Raw genomic sequence first — 25,013 nt, 5'->3', positions numbered from 1 at the left:
GTAGGTGAGCAAGGATTCTGTTTCTTTCCAAGAGCCAAGGTCTTGGGCTGAGCTCATCAAAACGAAGAAAAACCCCCCTTCCCTCTCCATCTCTCTCCCTCTTCCCCCCTCTCTCTCTCACGCACGCAGAGAGAGAGAGAGAGAGAGAGAGAGAGAGAGAGAGAGAGATCCCTGTGTCACTCGCTTTTTGACCCAAGGAGAGAACCCTGTCGATCTCTCTCGCTTCCAACGTGACCATATACAGTAATTGTCAAAATACAAGTTTGCAAACCTTGATGGCCTTGGCTTTTTTGCCCTGCTTAACGCTGCTTCTTGTGCCTGAGTCCAGAAGTGTGTAAGGGCGCAGCAGTAAGCCTTTGAGCTGCAAGATGTATCTTGTACATGACAAAGGAGGTGCCATTGCCTTGATGATAGCTGCCCTGTGCTTCCTGGGCACCTGGCCTGCTCTGCTCACTCTCCTGGAGCGGCGAGGCCGCCTGCCTCAGCACACCTACCTCGACTATTCCATCACCAATTTCTTGGCTGCCCTCATCATTGCTTTCACACTCGGCCAGATTGGAAGCAGCACCCCTGACTCCCCCAACTTCTTGACTCAACTGGGCCAGGTAATAATCATGGTCTCACCTTGCTTGCATACGATCACATTCCTTGTTCATATCCTTACCAATGAACATCTACCCTCAAAATGTTTTTTAGATCTCTAACCAATGTTGCTAATCTCTCATGCAAAGGCCGAGTCAGACTAGATTGGGTATAGCATATCTTGAATGGTTGCGACCATGTTATCCTTTCCATAGCTTAGTATATAACACCTTGCTATTGCTTTTTGTGTTCATGTATAGTGCAGCTTTGAATGGCTCTCAATACTCTGAGGGCATGAATTGCTCAAAGAGTATCATAGTCCCGAAGCATTGGGGTGGTCATGGGATTTCAATTAACAAAGCAGTGCACTCGTTGGCAAAACGTTCTGTGTATAGAAATTTTCCTAACCAAGGAATAATTTTCTCATACATCAGCTTATGTGATGCTGCATGCTTGGAAAGCATGGGGGTTGGGAGCTTGCTTGAGATGATCTTCGTAGAGGCAGACATCAGCATGGCTCACCTCGTTTTCTAGCCTCCATTGTCAGAGCTCAGAACTGGTCTTGACAGTCTCTCTCATGAATTAGACAGACAGCCCATCATGTGGAGAGACTCCAAAATGGCGGGATTGGCTGTCCTTTTGAGAGCTCATGGGTACATGTAGTGGTCCAAGTGGGACAGTGGTCCTGCCGCATCTATTGGTGCTTGGGTGGTGTTGAAACTTGAAAGGCCTACCACATGAAGAAATTGGTCAAATCATGGTAAACCTTTGTGGACTCCAGAGGATGATCATTGTTGATTAATACAAGCACTTCCGTGGTTCTCAGAGGCACAATGATAGACACAACTTTTACGGAGTACGGAATGGCCGCCGGGAGGCCATTTTCCAATGGGTGGTGACCAGAGGCAGCCGGCTGTTGGGAAATGGTTGATTGACGGCCATTTTGGGCCGTTGTGGCCTGGCAATGTGACACCTCAGCAACTAGAACACGAAGTTATGTGGAATATGCGACACCTCACCAGCTGGAATACTAATTTCTGTGAAGTGCGATCATGGTGTGACACCTCAGCAGCTGGAATCCGTGGATGGCAATAGGCGGAGGTCATCGTTCACCTGTTACCTGAGAAACACCATCCCGATGGCCATGACGGACATGAAGTTTTCTCCCGCACGTGTGTACCGCCCCAAGCTATTGGTTTCCTTTGAAGTAAGAAAGACATCTTTCTATTTGGTGGATGGATACAATAAATGAATACATCAGATAAAACTAATAACGACCATTTCTTGAGGTGGGTGGGGAGGAGGGGGGGGTGGGCGGGGGTGAGGGTGGGGGAGGGGAATGGTTTGAGTCCTAGGGAGTCAAGGGTATTTGTTGCAACTGATGGAGGTGGCAATTCTCATAGCTACTCTCGGGTTACCGCATGACTAGAAGTTGTGGTGGATTATCCCATATGCAAGAGCATGGGAAGTGGAAGAGCCATATATAGGGTGTGGTGGCACTTTGTCATAGATATCTCCTCCGGTTGGGTTTCTGGGGGGGAGCAACGGCTAGGAGATGGGAGCCCAGCCACCGACATTGCTCCGTGCCCTAGGGTGGTGTGCGTGTTGTTGCGTGACTTTAACATGGTATCAGAGCTCGGTTTGCGTGGTCCTGGGCAGTCCTAACCTTTGTTTGATCGAGGTGCTTGAATTGAAAGAGGGTGTTGGAGGTGGCAATTCTTGTAGCTACTCTCGGGTTATCGCATGACTAGAAGTTGTGGTGGATTATCCCATATGCAAGAGCATGGGAAGTCGAAGAGCCATATATAGGGTGTGGTGGCACTTTGTCATGGATATCTCCTCCGGTTGGGTTTTTGGGGGTAGCAACGGCTAGGAGATGGGAGCCCAGCCATTGACGTTGCTCAGTGCCCTAGGGTGGTGTGCGTGCTACTGTTGTGTGACTTTGACAGTAACTTCATGAATCTGATTTGATGCAAGTCCATGGGGAGTGCCAACCCGGAGACATTTTCCCCGTAGTGAAGAGGGAGGTTCAACTCCATTGCCCAGGCTACTACTCTTTATGCGAGTTCTATTGGTGGTCTTGTGAGAACAGTTGTAGAATCCTGTGCCAAGCGTGATAGGCTGAATGGCCAAAGTTGTTGCTAGGACTCTGTGAGGGTTTTCATGTCATGCCCTTAGTTAGCCAGTGGTGACCCTACTAAGTTTGCACCAGGCGCTGCAGGAGGGTAAAAGATGGGCTTCTCTATGTGAAAATATACCCAAAAGGGTATTTTACCCAACCCAAAAAGGGTTATTTTTATTATTTTTACTTTACCTTTTTTCTGTTGGCCAACCAGCACCCTCCCTTCCTATTTATAGGAAGTGCATCTTCATTCAGTGGAACCAACGAGACGAGTACCTCCTCTGCTGGTCGCCTACATCAGGGCTGATCATCAGTGTTTTCTTCTCCGGTTGCTGCTGTTGGTACAGGCCGCCTACGACAGGTGAAACCTGCATTCTGCTGTTGCTGGATTGGTTGCCTACATCAGGGCTGATCATCAGCGTTTTCCTCTCCGGTTGCTGTTGTTGGTACAGGCCGCCTACGACAGGTGGAACCTGCATTCTGCTGCTGCTGGATTGGTAGCATACATCTGCGTTTCACTTCAGCAGTGATCAGCGCTTACATCTGTGCTTACATCAGCGTTTATCATCTGCCTTACATTAGGACATCAGCGCTTACATCTCAGCTCACATCAGCCTTACATCAGGCATATATTGGCACTTACATCAGGCTTACTTCGGGACTGGTATTTGCGTTTTTGGGACAGTAGCCTTCTCTGCTTGTTCGGAGTCTCTGTTCGGAGTCTCACATAGAGCTACTGTACTAGATTTTATCATTTATATATATGTCCCCATTGCATGCTGTGTGATTTGCTCTGATCTCTCGTATATTTGGTCCTTTGGTCTCTTTTGCCCTCTATCGTGAGCGAAAGGATTGAAGACCTTGAGAGCACACAGCATGGATCGTCTACCCACGATTCCGGAGGATCAACCTTTCTTACCAGATACTGATTCTCCTTATTCAGATTTAGATCACACGGAGGATGGGACTCCTCATTCACTGGAGAGCCCTGTTCGAGGTCTTTCATTGGGAGACGACCAGCCTATTTTTACCTACTCACCCTCTACACCCTTGGCATATGGTTTTTCCTCTCCGAGCTCATCATCAGCCATTACTTCCAGAGGAGGATACATGCCCATAGCCAATGTGCCAGTATCTGGAGAGCCTTGCTTCTCATTCTAGCCGACAAATTGGACTTCGGTATGGGGCTTTTTTCTCAAGAAGGACACGTACCTCCTCGGTCATTCGGAGATCCATCATCATCAACCCTGCCGGTGACCGCGTCAGGTTGTATGTGCCCTTTAGTACATATGTTCCTAATTCTACTTGGGTATCTTCTTCTGTAGCACAGGTTCAACAAACAGTACCATCAACTACCCTCGATCCTTGGCATTTTGTGAACCCAAACAGAGGAGGGTCTAGGAGTACAATTCACTCTCATACTTTTGGTGTTCAAGAAGGTAACACTGTTTTCTCCTCTGGTTCACTTTGTGTCCCTGCTCCAAATGTGTTATGGAATACTGCTCAACTTCAAGCAGAAACCCCTCCCACCCAACCCATGGTTTTTTCTACTAGTGTTGGCGTGCAGTCATAACCGCCTGCACCTCCTTTGGGTCCTGAGTATCCTAGGTCTCTCTCAGCACTATGCCCTCTGGCACTGCGGTGCCACTTCCGGGGTATCATGTGGTTTACCAACCCATCCATGGCACTAATGTTTTTCCTAATTATGTGCCCTCTCAAGGACTCGTGTCTCAACTAGGTATTCCACCTATGCTGAGTGCCCAAACTTATATTCCGTACCCTCGACAGGTCTTACACCTATGCTTGGTCTTGGAGGATTTTCTGGTTTTTCTCCTCAAACCTTACACTCTGGATATGGGCACCAGCCATCCTGGACTCCCCCACCATCTTCCTTTCATGTTTCTATGCACATAAATGCTTTCACCAGAAAAGACTCGTTTAACCGGGTTCCATTCCAGTCGTCCAAGGTTAGGTGTGCATTGTCCTGCACATGAAACAGTGCCAGTCCGCACTGTGAGTCTCTGAAACCGACCTCTGGTAGAAACCAAAGTGCGGTAGACTAGCAGTCACCCAATCCAATTGTAGTCCAGTTAATAAACAAATAAACAGGAGCTAGAGTGCTCCAAAACAAGAAAGAGAACGACACCTGTTGGCCCCAAAGCTTGGCGCCCCTTTCGGTATTTCTTTATTCAATTTCAATGGAAAAGATTTAGATGATTACTGTTAGCATATTCATCCCCAGATTCTACTCTTTTATGGTGCCCATTTGGTCCCTTTTGCATGGCCCTTGCTTGTGGGCTGGCAACCCCTTTTTCTACTATTTTTCTGGGATTTTTCCCAGCCTTTTTGGCATTTACCAGTCGGCCATGTCCAATAGCTCCAGTCGGCCTGTTTTGCAGCTCCAGTCGGCCAGCATTCCCTTACTATAAATAGTGGGTGCTGGCCTCTCTTTTCTTATTCACTCTTGTACATATTTTGCTCCCTCACTTACGAGACTATCTGTGTCTCTTGCTTGGGACTGTTTTGCTTCAGTATATTCAGCATAGTTCTCTCCATATCTCTCTCTCTCTTGCACTCTCTGTTCAGCACATTCTAGTGCCACTTTGCTTCCGCTCTGTGCACTCTTTCATGGTATCATCGCTCCCGGTTTAGCAACCTCTTTGCTGCCCCAGATTCAGCCTTGTTTTCAGCACCTCCTCCTCTGCGTTTTTCCCCCAGATCCACAGCCCTTGCTGCTGCGTTTTCTGGACAGCAACGTCTGGTCACTTCTCCTCCAGTTTTGGCTTCTCCAACTGCAACCATCTGGCGTTTTCTGATTAGCGTTTTTTCCCACTTGGAGACTGGACATAGGCGGCCTGTTTTCTACAAGACAGCAGCCTTCTGTGCTGCGTTTTCCTCTCCAGTGGCCCTTTCCCCTTTGCAGAGGGGGCTTGTGGTGTTGCAAGCTTTGGTGGCACTCTTGGTACCTGTGGAGGACACTTCTTCTTCAGAGTTTGTGCATTTTTTGAGATTGAGCCCAAGCTTTTGTGATGGCTGCACTGACTTCTCTTCATATGTTTGCTGAGTCTGCCAAGTTGGATGGTTCCAACTACACCCTATGGAAGGTGAAGGTGAAATCGGCCTTGCGTGGCATGGGTCTCTGGGATTGGCTTGTTACACCAGCCAATGCCACCCCTCCCACCCTTGCTTCCGGTGGTGCGACTCAGGCACAGATTGATATTTGGCAGTCGAATGATCGACGCATTTTCTCCTTTCTGATGTTGAACTATCAAGATGCTGTTCACTCTCATGTGCGTACAGCAGATGCTGCACATGAAGTTTGGAAGGCTTTTGCAGATCTCTATGAGATTAAGTCTCCGGGTCGGATTTTGGCATTGGAAAAGCAACTTATGAACTTATCAGTTTCTGCCTTTCCATCTTTATCTGCTTTCATCTCGAAGATGAAAGATCTCCGGGACGAGCTTGCTGTTTGTGGCAAGGGAGGATATGTGCTCTCCAAACTTCCAGAGAGGTTTGATGCATACTTTAAGTCTCTAGTTTCTTCTCCTCGTCCTGTTCCAGTTACTTGGGAGGAAGTTCTCCCCTCCGTTATGCAGATTGAGTCTCGCTTTGAGGAGCGGATTGGCACCTCTGGTGGCCCTGATGGAGCTTTGGCAACACGAGATAAAGGGAAGACTCAACAAAAGAAAGGAAAAGGGGGTTCTGACAAGAACTCCAAGGATTCCAACAAGGATAAAGACAACAAATCTTCAAAGAATAAGGACATTGAATGTCATTATTGTGGCAAGAAGGGTCACAAGTCACCACAATGTTACAAGAAGAAGCGTGATGAAGCAGCAAAGAACTCTTCCTCAACGGCGGTGTCTCAACCCAAGAAGGATGATGGCATTCTTCTCTTAGTAGGTACTCGGCGTATACTTGCTCTTGTGACTTCTCAGTCACGGTCTCGGATTGTTGATAGCGGTGCTACTGCTCATATGAAACCCCATCGAGATTGGTTCAAGGACTTCACTACTAGATCAGGCGAGATCACTCTGGGTGATTCTTCTTCTGTGCCAGTGCATGGACATGGCACTATCCCCATCTTTCGTTCTGACGAGGACAAGAGGTACTTCTCTGACGTTCTGTATATTCCAGATTTGGCTTTTAACCTTTTGTCAGTGAGTGCTCTTATAGCTCAGGGTGCAGAGGTGATCTTTTCTCGTTATGAGATTACCATTCGTGATAAGGCGACTAGTAGCATCTTGGCTCAGGGAGTCCAAGATAGTGGTTGTCATGACCCTGTGAAAATGGAACAGCACAAGTGTGGGCATGGTGGGTGCAGAGCAAAATAAATGTTAAATGATTCACATTTGGGGTGCCCGGACAAAGAGAATGATGTGTGGACATCTACAGATGTGAAGGGGGACCAAAACATTAATATTTATTAATGTTTGAACCATGGGTGGCCCCTAGGCCTAAGTGGCCTTAGGAAACTTTAATGTTTGGGCCCTAGGATAATTTTGGAGAGAGGCCACTCCACTTTTGGAGTTACACGCCTCTCTCATCTCTCTCTCTCTTGCTTTTGGGGATTCGTGCAAGAAACAAGTGTGGAGAAGAGGAGAAGGCTGGTCGACTGCATATGCTTGCTGCTGGTGTTTGGCTGCATGCAAAACTGCCCTATCAAACAAGCCGTACAGCTCTGTACGGGCAGCAGGTACAGTGCACAGTTGCTGAAGGTACAGGCGGCGCTGGTTCAGGCGGCTGCAGTACTATTGGCTATTGGCTCAGGCGGCGTTTGCAGGTAAACACGGACAAAGCTGTTGTCTGCAGTTCCGTACAGTCAGTACAGGCGCTGCTATACGACAGCAAAAACAGTCAGCTGGACATCTTCAGGTTCAGGCGGCGCAGGCGAACAGAGCCCAGTCAGCAAGTACACTCCGTACAGTTCTGTACGGACAGGTACAGTCAGACTCTACTGACTTGTACGGACAAGTACAGGCAGGTAGTATCTCCAGCTGCACGTGGGATTTTATCAGAGTTTATTTGGTGCAACAGTCAGGTGGTTGGAGGGGAAAGAGTACAGACAGTCGTCAGGTACAGACTGGTACGAACTGCCTCGCGAGTGCAGAACCACGTGCTGATCTGGTAAGCTCTGAACTAGTTCATCTTTCTTTCTTTCCATTGGCTTATGTCTGCTGCAGAGTTGTGCTATCTGGCCCCTTGTGAGAGGAGGGGTATGGCAGATTGAAAGGGTGGAAACAGAGATTGGACAGTGGATGTATGTTTGTGTTGAGTTGTGGAACCATGTACATGGGATATGCCAGATGTGTGCTCAAGGTTGCCCTGCTGAATGGTCTTGGCTGATCAGAGGGAAACACAGAGTGTTGCTTTTGTTGGGACACAGATCTGTGTGTGAATCCTCTGTGCTAAGAGGTATTGTGGGCTGCCAGATTGGACATACAGGTGTAATCCCCTGGCTGGTTTTGTTGTACTCAGCTTTACATCTTTTTGAATTTGAATAAAGAAATACTGAAAGGGACGCCAAGCTTTGGGGCCAACAGGTGTCGTTCTCCTTTCAGATTTGGGGCACTCTAGCTCCAATTAAATTTGTTTTTATATCTGGACTACAAGTGGAAGGGTGACTGCTAGTCTACCACACTTTGGTTTCTACCAGAGGCCGGTTTCAGTGGTCTCTACAAATTGATTGCTCTGCTTTCTTCTGGTGCTTCTTCTGCTCTTTGGCATGCTCGGTTTGGCCATTTGAGCTATCAGCTTCCGCAGCGAGCTTCTAAGGATGGGTTGGTTGAGGGATTACCGACCATCAAGGCTTCGTCTTCTGCTTGTTCCTCTTGTTTACAGGGGAAGCAACACCGAGCCGCCTTTCCGAAGGAGGCGACACATAGATCTTCGACATCAGTTGCTCCATTCATGCAGACTTATGTGGTCCTATGAGTACCGCGTCTTTGAGTAAGGCGTTGTACATGCTCGTGATGGTGGATGATTTTACCAGATATACTTGGGTTTTCTTTCTGAAGACCCAGGATGAGACTTTTCAGCACTTCTGTGATTGGAAAGCTGAGGTGGAAAAAGAGACCGGTCACTCAGTCAAGGCTCTCACGACCGATGGAGGGGGTGAGTTGACATCCCAGGACTTTCAGCAATTTTGCAAGACACATGGCATTCGGAGACAGCTTACTACATCATATACTCCATCACATAATGGAGTTGCCGAGAGGAAGAATAGGACCATTATGGAGATGGCCCGTGCTATGCTTGAGCATTCTTCATTACCTCGACGTTTCTGGGCTGAGGCGGCTTCCACTGTTGTCTACATTCAGAACAGGTCTCCTACTGTTGCTCTTCCCGATAAAACTCCATATGAGGCTTTCCATGGTGAGAAGCCCTCCGTTGTTCATTTCCGGATATTTGGGTGTACGGCATATGTTCATGTGCCTAAGGAGCACCACTCCAAGTTGGACTCAAAGTCTCGGCGCATGCCTTTTCTCGGATACAGCACTGTGTCCAAGGTGTATCGTCTTTATGATCCTCAGGCCGGTAAAGTTGTTGTGAGCCGTGATGTGGTGTTCGACGAGACGGAATGGCACTTGGATTTTGGTGCCTCGGCCTCTGCAGCGTAAGGTGATTGGTGTGAATTGGATTTTCAAATCAAAGTTCTGAGCTGATGGCAGCTTGGATAAGCACAAGGCGAGGTTGGTTGCCAAGGGTTATGCTTAGCGCCCTGGTGTCGACTTCGATGAGACCTTCGCTCCAACGGCCCGGATGACTATCATTCGCACCGTTCTTGCACTTGCAGGACATCATAGATGGCCTGTTTTCCAGATGGACGTCAAGTCGGCTTTCCTGAATGGAGAGCTTACATAGGAGGTTTATATTGATCAGCCGCCAGGATTTGTTGTTCCGGGCAAACAGAATCATGTGTACCAGCTGAAGAAGGCTTTATATGGTCTAAAGTAGGCTTCGCGGGCTTGGTACCAACGGATTGATGAGTTCTTTTAGAAGCTCGGCTTGTGCCGTTCTCACGTAGATTCGAACCTTTATATCCTCCTTGAGAGGGGGTTGATTGTTATCATTGTGGTCTATGTTGATGACCTCATCTTTACAGGTTCTTATTCTGTGCGGATCCGTTCTGTTATGGATGCTTTGGAGACAAAGTTTGAGATGACGGATCTTGGCCTCTTGCATTATTTTCTTGGCTTTGAGATTTGGCAGACCTCGAAGGGCATTTTCTTCTCTCAGCAGCAGTACACTTGGGAGATTCTCGACAGATTTCAGATGACTGGGTGCAAACCAGTATCTTCTCCTATGGATATTGGTGAAAGCTTTCTTCACTTGATGCTTCTCTAGGGACTGATCAGGGATAGTATCGGGTTCTCGTCGGTTGTTTGGTATGGTTGACCTACTCCCGATTGGACATATGTGTCACGTGCATCCCGCACTTGGATGCCACGTAGACATTTTTGTACAGAAGGTGCAGGACCTGGGATAGTGAACTGGTCCCATGTGAGCCCAGTCCGGGAGTCAGCCAGGGATCCATCTCAGTCGTCCGAGGTCAGGTGTGCATTGTCCGGCACATGAGTCCAAGGTCAGGTGTGCACTGTCCTGCACATGAAACAGTGCCAGTCCGCGCTGTGAGTCTCCCTCTGGAATGATGTCAGTTGTTGTGTATGTTTGGTCTGCCACCAGATGTCAGACTGGCTTGTAATCCTCCATAATGTGAGAATGTTTGGTCATATGTGCCGAAGCGCCGCTATCACCAATCCACTCAATTTCTTCATCCTCTTCCTCCTCCACTCAAGAGGGAGCCCTTGTGTCCAATATGTTAGACATCATCTCCTTGTTGCTGGCTTCATGTTTGGTGTCCTATTTTAGCCTCTAGGGCTGACCATGTTAGCTATAGGGGCTCACCCCTCACATATGTTTTCCCATATTATTCCCCATTTTATGGAGTCTTGGTCTTTTTTCCCTAGTCATGGAGGACCTTTTTCCCTAGTCGGCTGCCTTCAGATGGGCATATATATAGCTGGCTTGCCTACCTCATTCTTCACTGCTTGCTTAGCATTGTTTCTGCAGTCCCTCATATATGAGGTTTTCTCCCCTCTTGCTCGGGACATGTATTCCTTTGGATGATGATATTGAGAGCAAGTTCTCGCCTGTGTTTCCTCTCCATCTCTCTGTCTCTCTCACTCTCTCTCCTGTGTTTCCACTTTCCCTTCTTCCGCCGCACATTCTATCATGGTATCAGAGCGCCGGTGATCTACAGTGTTGGATGCTCCCTCCTCTCCCTCTTGGCTGTGTTTTTTTCTGCAGATGGACAGATCTGTGTTTTTTTTCTCAGAATTGTTGCTGGTCGCCTGCCTCTTCCAGGCGTCTCCTCCATTGCAGCTATTGGTCATCCTTTACAGGTTTTGATCCCTGAGATTCACTTGTTTTCTGCTCTGTTTTCAGGGCAGCAGCACCTAGAGTGCTGCGTTTTTCTACAGGTGTTGTCTACAGCAGTTTTGCAGCAAGTCTTCAGTATTCAGCAGCATCTACCTCCCCCGTAGTGCTGGCCGCCTATTCTGTGCAGGACAGCAGCAGCCTACATGCTGCGTTTTTCCTCCTACAGGTTTTTTGATGCCAATTTGCTGATCTGAGGCTTGGGTGTACCTATTTCTTCTGCGTTTCCAAAGTTTGCCTTTTCTACTGCCCCGAATGTTAGAAATCTAGCATGGTATCACACTAAGCTAGAACATGGAGAAGAGTGCAAGAGGAATGAAGCAAAACTGAGAGATTCTTTCCATTGATGTGACCCCTGAATAAATAGGGCCAAGTAGAAGACCATGAGCGAGAGTGCTTATGGGATAAATGTAGAGGTGCCACATGGCACACACTCAAGACTCAAGACAAAACTGAAACTAGACAAATGTAGACTAGAGAAATAGTACACCTAGTGTGCACTTATTTCCAACACCCTCCTTAAGTGGACACTAGGAGGAAGACAGAAAGACAAGACTAGAAGACAGACATAAAGACCTATAGACTGAGAGACAAGACATAAGACATGACAGACAAAGATCCTGAGACACCCCTCCTCAAGTGATATCCTCATATGGGTCCACAAGGGTAGGTACAAGAGTGGATCATAGACAGAGAGAGAGAGAGAGAGAGACAATCAGCCAGTAGAGTGGTCCCACAGAGAGAGAGACTGTCAGTTACACATGAGAGAGTCTGACAGATAGAAGATAAATGGGGACATAGACAGAAAATGCCAAGAGAATGTGGGTAGCTAATCCACAAAACAGAGGCATATAGACTGATAGACAGAGTGTCAGATACATGTGACTGTAAGATCACACAAGATAGACACATAGACAGAGAGACTGACTGATTGTAGATAGACAGATGGACCTTGATAGATAATCCCTCCTCAAGGGCAATCCTCCTGCTAGAGTGGGTAATGCAGGGGTGCCTTTTGGATAGGGACAAAGATAAGTCCATGTAGACATGACATTACCCCATGATCTACATCATTGGTGATCAATGGTGGTAGATAGCATGAAAGCATAGACAAATATGAGAGAGATGGGAAGGTCTTACCATATTTGGCAGTGTCTAATCCCGTACAAGATAGAGAAGTAAATGAGGGAGAAGGGAAGGTCTTACCACTTGTTGAGGATGTGAGGCAAGGGCAGTGTCTCATCCCTAAGAAGAGAGATCTTTGTAGTTTGATATTTTCGAGAGGAGATAATAATAAAAAATTCAAAACTGAGATTTTTAATTTTCAAGAGATAGAAAGTAGACTGAAAATACTTCTTAGTTGGAGTGTGCCTTGAGCTGCTGCTGTAGAGGTTGCTGGAGTAGAAGATGGAGACGTGGAAGTTGGAGTGGAAGCCGGAGGAGAAGATGATGGGGGCTTCGTAGCGGCAGATGAAACGGCAGCTTTAGGTGAGCTTGCTGGATGTCGTGGCTCCATGAACAGGCCGGTAAGCTCAAGTAGAGAGGCGGCAGCACCATGATGAACCCCCGCAGCAGCAAGAAGGAGAAGATGGGCAGTTGTTGGCGCAGATCTGGAGTTGCAAGCTGGAGCAGAATCAACAGGCCGAGCAGAGGCAAACGGGGCAGGTTGGTATGGCGGGCAGAAAAAAACGCAGCTATGGCTGCAGCAGACTGAGGATAGGGGCAGCACGGGCAGCGGCTGGAGAGGTAGGCTGAGGGGAGAAGCGGGCAGATCCAGCAGAAAATGGCGGGGCAGATGCAAGAGAAGATGGCGCAGAGAATGGCGGGGCAGAGGTAGAGGTGCGGCCAGATCTAGAGGGGGCAGTTGCTAGAGCATGGCTCTGATACCATGTTAGAAATCTAGCATGGTATCACACTAAGCTAGAACATGGAGAAGAGTGCAAGAGGAATGAAGCAAAACTGAGAGATTCTTTCCATTGATGTGACCCCTGAATAAATAGGGCCAAGTACAAGACCATGAGCGAGAGTGCTTATGGGATAAATGTAGAGGTGCCACATGGCACACACTCAAGACTCAAGACAAAACTGAAACTAGACAAATGTAGACTAGAGAAATAGTACACCTAGTGTGCACTTATTTTCAACACCGAATACCTCTGCGTTTTCAGATTTGTAGCCATGGTTGTTGCGTTTTTCTGAACTGATCTTGCTGGTAGCTCTACCTTCACCTGGGCTTCATCTGCTAGACCCAAAGGTACCTTCTCTTCAGCGTTTTTCCTCATAGGAGGTGTGGACACTGGTTGGCCTGAATTTTCAGGTTTGTAGTCCTTGTTTGGCTGCGTTTTCTTCTCCAGTGGACACAGATCACTTGCAGAGGGGGTTTCTTGTTTGGATTCTGGCTTTGGAGGCAGTTTGGTACTTGAGGAGGATACTAAATTTCTGATTTCAGTCAGCGTTTTGCTGATTTTGGAGCATCTATACCTGCGTTTTGTTCCTGGCCTACACAGTTACCCGATTTCTTCATGTTCCTTGCCTTCTGTTGACGGTGGAGTGCTGTTTTTTTGCTGGACAGCAGTGTGTTGGCTGCATTTTGCTTCCCAAAGAAGTTTTCTACACTCAGAGGGGGCCCATCTCCAGCTACTTCTCTTGAGGATCAATTTCGAGAGCTATTTTGTATCTGTGGAGACTTTCTTCTGTGACACGAGTTTACAGATTTTGGAGGAGAGCAGTGATCTTTTCAAAGGTCTTGAGCAGAGTTTATTTTGTCCGAGCCTGTGTTCTTTGCAGTGTTTGCAGAACAAGGAGGGTGTTTTCCTTGTGAGGTGTGATCCTTTCACATGGATCACTTATTTGTTGCTGATTCTTGGGATCTGATTCTACTTTTGGAACAGTCTTCTGCTCTTAGTGATGCTCTTGCAGACTTCGTTACCACTGCAGTTTATATTCCTGCTTCCCTTCCTCATTGTGAGGAGTCTATCTTTGCCTCTCTTTGTGATGCTTCTGAGCATGCCCCTCCCCCTGCCAGTTTGATGCGGTGTGCAGGTTTGTTGTTTTGGAGGATGGACTTTTGGACCTAGTGGAATGCTTTGGATTTGTGGTTGCTAACTGTGCCTGGGGCACAGTGGTACTTCCAGAGTTTTTTGGATTTGGATCAGAATCAGGTTGGGCTTGTACTAGTCCGACGACATCAGTTTTCAAAGGGGGATGTGGAGTCCTTTCATATTGCGATGCCCACCTCAGTGGCATGTACTTATGTACAACATTGGGCAACTCATGGTAGGGAGTTTGAGCAGATGGACCCCATCTTTTCTACAGAGTCTTTACATCTTGCGATCCGACCTTTTCAAAGGATGCTTTTGTAAAGCATTTGGCTACTCTTGGTACAGAGTTGGAGCAGATTGACTCTTTCTTTTGAGGGATCCAGTGTCGAGCAGTTTGCTATATGTAAGATGCTTATTGTGCTTATTCTTTCTATCTTTAGCGGTACATTTGTCCTATCAACTAATTTGCTGCACTAATTCTTTCTATTTGCTACTTCCCTTAGTGCTAGGCTTCATTATGGCTGAGTCTCTGCCCTGCATCTCCGGAGGTTTGACAGAAACTCAGTACGAAGGGCTTTGTGTGAATATATGCTCTTATGTGTGTGTGTGTGGAGTGCGTGGTGTGAGAGCATATCTTGATACAGAGTTCTACATCCACTATTGGGCACTGATGACGTTAGTGGGGATGTCGTAGTATCTAGTCCATACTATGCATAATGGAGTTGATAGTTATATAGTCTTGTGGGTTGACTACCAAGAGTATATAACATGCACATTCCTAAAGATGAATTTGGGCATGTTCTTGGATTCATCTAGGTATATATATATGTAAGATGCACTTATTTAAGAATGAGCACACCTCACCACCACGCATCCCCACCTATTAAAATTACTTTAATCGGAGTTAAAATTTAATTAATTAAAATTATGTATACGTGCATGTATAAATTTAGTTATATTTATGTATACGCATATATATGTATGTATACTCATATATATGTATACTCATATATATGTATGTATAGTAGGGATGCATATGCATGTGTGTGTGACAAAGAGAGACATTACAAGTAAGATGCAAAGCACATCTCACCACGCATCTCCATCCATTAAATTTTAATCTAATCTAAATTAAAATTATATGTGTATGTGTGTGTATATAAGTTTATTTATATCTATAAATACACATATATATGTATATATAGGTATATGTGTCTAAATATAATAAAACATAATATTATATATAATATATATTTGCATGTGTGTGTGTGTGTGTGTGTGTGACACAGAGAGAGAGAGAGACAGAGAAAGAAAGAAAGAAAGAAAGATTGTATTAACGTCTCTCTCAGGCCAAAGAGAACTAGCCTATGAGACAAAACCATGTACAATGTATGTGGTATCTCTGAGTATCAGATGGTGCTTAGTGCACAATACAACAACTGGAAAAAAACTGTGAGGTCGGGATGTATGTACATATATAAGGATGGAGCACTACTGGGGTAAATGCACAACTATATACCAAGGTGATACAACGATGCTCAATGCAGGCATGCTCCTAGTCAGCTCCATCTTGTGGTGAGGGGGGGTGTAATATGTCATACATGTTAGCGCTGGTTGTAATGATATGCAAAGATGGCCGCCGGATCAATGGGTCATGGCTGTCCTCTCTCTTGTAGTTGCCTCTGGTGTCGTGCCTGAATGTCCCTGATCATATGTCGACGTCTGTGGGAATAAAAGAAGATTTCAGTAAAATATAATATTTAATAAATTAAATAAATATAAATAAATATAAATTACATAAAATTATATATATATATATATGTGTGTGTGTGTATTTATTTACATTTATAAATATCATATATATATATATATATATATATATATATATATATATATATATATATATATATATATGTATGTATGTATGTATGTATGTATGTATGTATGTATGTATGTATACTATCTATTATGCGTAACTTTTTGGAGACACATGGCGGGTTAGAAGAGGGCCAAGTGTTGGGGTTGGGGAAATAGAGAAGGGGGTGTAATGGGGGAGGGGAGGAGCCACATGTTGGGGCAGAGGAGAGGGAGAGAGAGAGAGAGGCAAGAGGAAGTGGAGGCCACGTATTGGGGAAGGGGAGAGATAGCGAGGAATAGGGGAAGAGAGAGAGAGGAGTGTAGGGGTATGTTGAGAGAAGAAAAATTAAATAAATAATAAAAATATAAAGATATATAATAAAATATATAGAATACATACATACATACATACATATATATATAATAACAATATGTAAACATATAATGGCCGATTGGTTATGAGCTAGCCGATTGGCTGTTTTTCCAGTCGTGGACATTTGGGCTGTTGTCGGTTGTTTTATGGCTGGCCCACCAGCACTAGGGGGTGGTATAAATACCACCCTTGGTCCCCCACTACCAATCAGGCCCATATCTTGGAGGACTACGAGACTCGCTCTTCTTCAGTTCGTAACGGCGACAACTCTTCGCTTCCTGTCACCGGTGTGGATGATGTTCTTTGGGTTTCATTGCCACCTTACATGATGTTCTGTATGTACCACAAATTTCCAAAAATCTGTTTTCAGTATGCAAAGCTTCTCAGAAGTGACTTGGTGTGTATTTTGATGTTGAGGTCATCAAAGTAATCAACAGGAAGACTCTCTCGGTTGTTGCCAATGAAGTCCATGATGGGGGTCTCTACAAGATCACCAATTTTTCTTCCCAAATCCCTCATAGTGATTTCCATATTCATTAGCTTTTCTCCCCCTTGATGGCTTTGGTTTCTGAGGCTGATACTTCTCTGTGGCATTCTCGCTTCGGTCATGTACCCATTGCTGCCTTACAAAAGTTCCATTCTAAGTAGGTTGTTAGCGGACTACCTTAGCTTAGGTCTCTCTCACACATCTGCTCATCCTACATGATGGGCAAACATCATTGAGATGCATTTCTAGAGAAGGCCACTCATCGAGCAACTTGAACACTGGAGCTTATACATGCAGATCTTGTAGGACCTATGGAGGTTGAGTCTCTTGGAGGGGCTTGATATTTTCTTCTTGTGGATAATTTCACTTGCAAAGTCTAGGTATGTTTTCTGGCCCGCAAGTCAGATGCTTTTGCCAGTCTTAGGACTTGGATCGCAATGGTGGAAAATCAGTCTGGGAGTAGAGTTTCATTCCTCCGAATTGATAATGGTGGCGAGTTTGTATCATTTGATGATTTCCTTGCTTCGAAGGGCATTCACCGACAGACTACAATTCCTTACACTCCTCAGCAGAATGGAGTTGTGGAACGGAAGAACCGGACCGTCAAAGAGATGGCTTGTGCTTTGTTGCATCATGCAGGTCTCCCTCCTCTTTTCTGGGGTGAAGCTGTGGCTACCTCAGTTTACCTCATTAACCTCTCTCTCACAAAAGCGGTCGAGGGGATGACTCCGGAGGAGGCTTTTATAGGACACAAGCCTTCTATTTCGCATCTTCGTGTTTTCGGTTGCGTTGCTTATGTGCATGTCCCAGATTAAAAAAAAAGGACCACACTCACACCTAAGTCAAAGAGGATGATCTTCACAAGCTACAGTTTGAGACCCAAAGGGTACTGCTTTTGGGATCCGGAGGTTGATGACATCATCATTTTTCGTGATGCTCGGTTTGATGAGAGCGTGTTTGGCATTGATTCCTCTCCACTTGATGCATCTACCGATTTTCTGGATGATCCATTCCCAGCAGATGCTAGTGATCTTATACCTCTTCCAACTCCTCCTCCTCCTCCTCCTCCCCCTGCCGCAACCCCATTTTGCCAGCTGCTACTTTACAACCACCCGTTCTTGTTGCACCAGCTTCTGCAGCTCCTAGTCCCTCTATGAGTCCTGCTTTGACTCCGGGATTACCCTCACCAGTGCTTACTTCATCACCACTTCCAGCAGCATCGGATGAGTCCTCTATTGCAGCTGGATCTTCTTCTTCACACTTTGAGAGGAAGGCTGGCCCACCTCGGTGGGTTCAGCAACTCTTTAGAGATTCTGGTCTCACTGATGCAGAGCTCCATAACCATATCTCTACCACCACCCCTGGACCTCGTCGTTCATCTCGAGCTTCCACATCTCATCACACAATGAATTATGCTCTCATGAGTTCTCTCTAGGAGATCGACGAGCCTGAGAGTCGAGAGGAGGCTCTTACAGCCGCAGTGGCAGCAAGCCATGGAAGCAAAGATGGCCTCTATTGAGAGGAACAACACTCGGTCTTTGGTGCCATGACCTTTACATCGTCGTGTTATTGATGTGAAATGGATTTTCAAAGTCAAGTGTCATGCAGGAAGCTTTGAGAGTTCTTCATTATCTTTGAGGTACTTCAGATTATGGCATCACCTATTCTAAACAATATGAACTTTTAACATTTTGAGAAACTTTTTTTTTTTTAAAACGTCAAAAACCCCGAAACGTTTCTGCGTTTTTGACGTTTCGGGGTTTTTGGGGTTTCGGGGCAAAACGTTTTAGTCTTCGGCTAAGAAACGCCAAGGTTTCGGTTTTTTTTCTATATAATTTTGCATTGCGTAAGTTCCAAACAATACGAACTTTTAATATTTTGAGAAACTTTTTTTTTTTGAGAAACCAAAAAAAATTACGAGTTTTTGAAATGTTTCGAAACGTTTCTTGCGTTTCGGGGTTTCTCACTCCAGAAACGCGTTTTCATGTGACTATGCCTATTCCAGTGGTGCTGATTTGGTTGGCTTCACAGATTCTGATTGGGCAGGCTACATTGATACTTGGAGGTCTACATTTGGATATTGCTTCATGCTTGGTTTTGGATTGGTTTCTTGGAAGTCTCAAAAGCAAAGGAGTATTTCTGATTCTTCCATAGAGGCTGAGTACAAATCCTACCTTCTCTCGTCCACAGGCTATGGGTATGCCATCCATAGCTGGTGGGGCATCCTCTCGTGGTCGGAAGAACCGAGTGATGTTCGCCTGGGGCCGGGGTGGGTGTCTGCCATGGGATCTCGACTCCCTAATCAGTGAGTCTCTGTGGCGGTGAAGCTCTAGTAGGAAGAGGCCCAAGCACCGCTGATCTGGGTAATCCATGGTCCTAGATAAGGGTCCAAACCCCTCTCTAAAGAGACAATGGAGAGAGAGAGAAAGAGAGAGAGAGAGAGAGAGAGAGAGAGAGAGAGAGTGCTTCACTTCCAAGTTTAGTTCAGAAAATGAGTAAATATTTTTTTGGTTCATGTTTATAAGGATAATGGACCTTCAGTTGCATTCGCCATGGTTGGTGGAGTGGTTTTAAGCTTGGGGAACTTGTCTACTCAATATGCATGGGCGTTTGTGGGCCTTTCAGTAACCGAGGTGGTTTCATCAAGTATTACAGTAGTAGTCGGTAAGTGTTCTTTCAATATTTCTTTTGATAAAGAAGAGTGATGTGCATGTTGAAGTTGGCCAAATTTTCATATCTGTACATACAAATTCTCTCTCTTCTCTCTCTCTCTCTCACACACACACACACACACATGCCATTATGCATGACCCGTGACATCACCTTGGACTCATAGACCCATGCAGTCTTTTGTAAAATGTATGGTTTTCTTTCTTTTCTTTCTCTCTCTCAATCCCCTTCCTAGATCTGTCACTACCTTTCTATGACATCACAGCCCAACTCTCCTCTATGATCCATGACTCAGCCCGTGCCAGCTTCCCTCACAGCACACACTCTACGGCCAGCCCGTACCACAGACGGCACACATTCCTAGACCCACATCTTAACACTCTGAATGTCACCAAGGCCCTAAAGAAGCTGCATAATGGGAGGGCAAGAGATCTTAAGGATTTACAAGCTGCACATGGACACCATATTTTAGCCCCCATTCGTGCAAGCTTATTTAACAGAGCAATATGTGAAGGAGACACACTGGGGATATATCCTTTGAGGTCCTAGGTACATGCAGATCCACGTGTCATGCTATGTGCATCGCGATTGATCAGCTCAGAGTATCCTCCCACCACCTCTGAGTAGAGACTGGGAGAGCTGAGACCATCCCACCAAAGGAGTGGATATGCAAAGATATCTCCTCTTTCATTACCTCTTTTGGGAGGAGTTGAGTCCCCGTCATCATGGGTAATACCGTACAAGGACCAGAGATTTATGTGATAGAGCTCAACTGACATAGGGACGGAGTATTGAGAGGACATGCTGAGAGACAAGCCCAGCCCGTAAAAGACATTGCCCAGAGGTCCATCGCTGATTTCTTCACGGCACGAATATCCACATCAGCCACCCACACCAACACTGTTGCATTGACATGAGCTCATACCAGCTGTCCACTAGTGTTCAAGACAAGAGTGCTCAGGGTAATGCCACTTCATAAAGTCCAGCGCCGTCTTACAAAGAATAGGCATTCCATTACATGTGGGTGAGATGGCAAAGCGCCTTGCGGTAGGACGAACGGGCGACAAAATCATGTTAACTGGTGAAGTGGTTAACAACTGGGGCCATATTCGCGTCCTAGAAGAGTCTTGAGTGAGCAGGCCTGCTCCATCTTACGTGCCAAGTACCCCTGACCTAGAGCGCCGAGGATCTCCACCACAGAGAAATAGATCCATACGATTCTCCGACAACATGACATGCCTATACCTCCATCTGCCATCAAAAGGCTCATAGAGTCATGTTTCATTTTTCAGTTTTCATGTTCTTTTTTAATTTTTTTCCATGGCCCTGTATACCCATGGTATCATTGACTATTCATGGTCTCATAGGACATTGGGGTCTTTTGTAGACTCTCTCTCTCTCTCTCTCTCTCTCTCTCTCTCTCTCTCTCTCGCGTAGCATGTAGCATCACATGGATACTTTTGCTTATGTAGCTAGTTTCGCACAGTTTTTTCTTTTCTATGGTTCAATATTCATTATGGATACATTGTACTACCTTTTTGGTCTCATAGACCCTCTGGGACTTTTGAAGGCATTAGCTTCTCTCTCTCTCTCTCTCTCACGATGCCAAGGACCCGCTTTGACCCCATCATATTTTATCATTGTACCATTGGCTTTTACGTGGCTGTTTTTTCTTTCAACTCTAGTTGGCTTTATTCTAATGATTTTCCATGATTGAGTCACTTCATGGGCATATGGTAACACTTCTGGTCTCATAGACCCTTTTGGTCTTTTGTAGACTTCAATAAAACTTTTTCTTCTTCTTCTTCTTCTTCTTCTCTCTCTCTCTTGCTCTCTCTCTCTCTCTTCCAGACTAGAGCAACGCCCGACCTTTGGGCTGATGCAGGAGCTTGGCCAAAAGGAGTGACACTAGACAGAGCCATTGAACTATGCAAAGCGCGGCGCCCCCAACCCTGTGGTCTCCGCCCACTACAGGAGGATCAGAGCCATTATCTCCCACCACCGCAGGACTTTCTCCCGCCGGCCTATCTTTACTACATTGGGTGCCATGTTGCAGCATCCTATGCGGGATATTTTAGGGTGATATGAGAGCTGGACACTTTTTGTTTTGGGATCAGCTTTGACATTTCAGCTCTTGTTACTTTCTTTGATTTTTATTTTTGATACCCATGATGATGTATTTCATGGACATGATGTAACCTTTTGGTCTCATAAGTCATTTTGGCCTTTTGTAGACGTTAATACAACTTTCTTTCTTTCTCTCTCTCTTTCATGGTTCTAGATTGCCAATGATAAATGTAAATGCAAAGTTTAGAGAGGATGGATTGTAGAGAGGATAAAGAAGAAAGGTGAAGGCTCACAAGAAAGACAAGGAGGACAAGGTAAAAGGGAACATCTTCAGACATCTAGGATGTCCCATGGGAGTAGGATTATCTTATGAACTTCTTCTTTTTTCCCAAAGAGAAGATTCTTCTATTAGTTAAAAGAAAATCCACCAAGAAGCATAATACAACCCTGTCCATGACAGTAATAAAATGAAGGGGGGGTCCCTTCATGGCTGGCTGCTCTCAGAAAACAACTTTTGGAGTGGATTCTTCAAAGAATCAGTGGGAAGATCAGTAACTGGAACAATGTCCCCCTTCCTTTCCAGTCTAGAATCACTGTCATTAATTCTATTTTGCTTGCCTACATTCATTTTTTCTGCCCTTTTCTGGACCTTAAGAAATGTCATTGGCTTAGACTGCTAAAACCTATCAAAGCCTTCCTATGGAATAAAAGAAGAGCCATCCGAACGGCAACTAGTTTGTCCCCTGTAAAAAATATTTCACATCTTTTTTAAAGCCATACTAGCAAGCCCTTCGAGGAATTAGCATCCTGCTACGTCCTTGCTATTGGGAGGAGCCCTACTTCCAAGGCTAGTGTATTATAGATTTCTTGGGTTCCATTTAGGTATTATCGCTAAATGCTCCTTGTCTTGCAACTAGGTACAACAATGAACTACTTTCTAGATGACAGAATAAATCGAGCAGACATTCTATTTCCTGGAGTCGGCTGCTTTCTGATTGCAGTCTGCCTAGGAGCAGCTGTTCATGCCTCAAATGCAGATGACAATGATGCAAAGTTTGATTCCAATTCTATCACGGATCAAAAAGCTGAAAAGTAAACCTTCTCTTGTACCTGGAAATGCAAGTCTTTTATTTTAAGTTTTATGATATGGTGCTATACAGAGTATGACAATTACTGATGGTGAGCAGGCCTCATGACAGGTCTGTTTTAGGGATGGGGACCCACAAGGTACCTTCTCATATGGAAGGTAATGTGACCCATTTTTCTATTAGAAAAATATGTGAAAAGGTTGGTATATGACAAGTTTTGTATATGAAACAAGCAGGTGCAAAATTGGTGAACTCAGAAGATGATGTGAGATATAAAGCTGGTACTGTGGAGTACTTGCATCAGCTAGAGAAAACAAGAGCTATCAAGGTATAGGCAGAGTAGTTTCCCCCCCCCCCCCCCCCCCCCCCCCCACAAAAAAAAAAAAAAACAACTTTCTCAAGTTAGAAGAAACTAATCAAGATGCTCCTTGTTGGGCACCACACCAGGTTCGAGGCCGGAGTATCTTCTTTGGATTGAGTATCGTGATCTTCTCAGGACTCTGCTTCTCTCTATTCTCCCCAGCCTTTAACCTGGCCACTAATGACCAATGGCATACACTTAAACATGGTGTGCCACACTTGGTTGTGTACACAGCCTTCTTTTATTTCTCAGTCTCATGTGTTTTCCTTGGTATTGTACTGAACCTTATCTTCCTATACTATCCCATATGTGGGTTGCCAAAATCTTCCCTTAGAGCCTACATTTCAGATTGCAATGGCCGCCATTGGGCCTTACTGGCAGGATTGCTCTGTGGCTTTGGGAATGGTTTCCAATTCATGGGCGGCCAGGAAGCTGGTTATGCAGCTGCAGATGCTGTTCAGGTTGGTACTTGTCACAGAAGTGCAAGATGTGAAATTGCCACTTATGATACTAAACAAGCTCACAATCATTAAAGATTTTATGTTATGGAGATGGGCTGCTGCAAATATTTGCATGCTTAACCCTGCTGTTGGTTACATCTCTTGCAGGCTTTGCCATTGGTGAGCACTTTCTGGGCAATTCTGCTGTTTGGAGAGTATCACCGTTCTTCTCGGAAAACATATATCTTGTTAGCAAGCATGCTCTTCATGTTTGTTGTAGCTGTGGGTGTTCTGATGGGATCATCTGGGCACAGAAAGACATAATGCTTTTGCAGCTTGGAGCCATTGATTTCATGCAAAAGATAAAAAAGACATTAGTGCAACCAGCACAATGTGCATTTTATCCCATTAACATTAATTTCCAATGTGTCAAAATCCCATTCTGTACCGCTGGTCAAATTAAAAAAATTGGATGTGTCACATTACAATGCATATTTTTTTAATTTACTTATGCATGCTTGTAAATGTGTCATCCTGTCTCCATCTTTTGGTATGTTAATTAAAATCATTTAGGTGTCAAGATAGGTTTTCAACCACTGCTTACCGCCTAATCTGATCACATATGACACATAATACATGACAAATGACATACCATATATGGGACATGGCAAACAGTGTATCACATCTGATGTTGTATAGCTTATGCAGATGCTCCCTTTGCACTCCATGCAGATGCCCTCTCTATTACCATCACACTTCATTCGGTACCTTGTCCAAAGATGCTTTTGCCTCTTCCTCCTCAAGGTGAAGCAGCTCCAATACAGATTGATGACTCCTAGTGAGATGGCCATTAGTCATACACTCATCACCTCCTTCCTACTTACATGTTTACATGAAGTGGGACACAAGACTTTAGGCTTGGTTGACAAACCAGGTCTAGAGCTCTTCCATATTTTCCATCGAAGTGTTTCAAAGGCCACCTATTGGAGAGGTTGAACATACAGCTTTTTTCTTACCATCAAGCTAAGCAAGACCATAAGTGTTTGTAGTCGACATGCTACTATCCCACTAGGTATCCACACTTGATTTGTGTACGTACGTACACACACACACACACACACACACACACACACACACATGATAATCTTCGTTTGGCTTTTTATTGGTAAAGAAGGAAAAAGTTTCTAGGGCCAATACGAGATTCGCATCTGAAGGCAATCGCATATACGATTTGAAGGCGTATATATATATATATATACACACACACACACACGATAATCTTCGTTTGGCTTTTTACTGGTAAAGAAGGAAAAAGTTTCTAGGGCCAATACAAGATTCACATCTGAAGGCAATCGCATATACGATTTGAAGGGGTCCAGGCTGATTAAGTAGGAAGTATCCCCATGGTCATGAACACCAATACACGCAAGAGACTTGTGTGACCCAGCCAAAGTTGAGGTCTTCCCGCAAGAAAAAAAACTGCCAT

The 25,013-nt window shown here is 45.2% G+C and overlaps 1 protein-coding gene across 2 annotated transcripts; it reads left to right on the top strand.

The window, feature by feature from the left end:
• The first annotated feature begins 32 nt into the window (after positions 1–32).
• On the top strand, positions 33–24,046 carry LOC147612171 (ureide permease 2-like). 2 transcript variants are annotated; one of them, XM_086784050.1, is made up of 7 exons: positions 33–605; positions 19,427–19,565; positions 22,556–22,730; positions 22,826–22,884; positions 22,963–23,054; positions 23,174–23,548; positions 23,696–24,046. In XM_086784050.1, exons 1-7 carry the CDS (start codon positions 369–371, stop codon positions 23,849–23,851), a joined length of 1,233 nt encoding a protein of 410 aa, XP_086640176.1. In that variant the 5' UTR covers positions 33–368; the 3' UTR covers positions 23,852–24,046. The 2 variants fall into 2 exon arrangements, with proteins under 2 accessions (XP_086640176.1, XP_086640177.1); XM_086784051.1 differs by having other exon boundaries at positions 34–605; positions 22,838–22,884.
• The last annotated feature ends 967 nt before the right edge of the window (positions 24,047–25,013 follow it).

Source organism: Cibotium barometz, chromosome 46 (assembly GCF_041138505.1).
Source record: "Cibotium barometz isolate CiBa-2024 chromosome 46, ASM4113850v1, whole genome shotgun sequence".
Classification (NCBI taxonomy): domain Eukaryota; kingdom Viridiplantae; phylum Streptophyta; class Polypodiopsida; order Cyatheales; family Cibotiaceae; genus Cibotium; species Cibotium barometz.
This window is presented reverse-complemented; position numbering and strand designations above follow the sequence as displayed.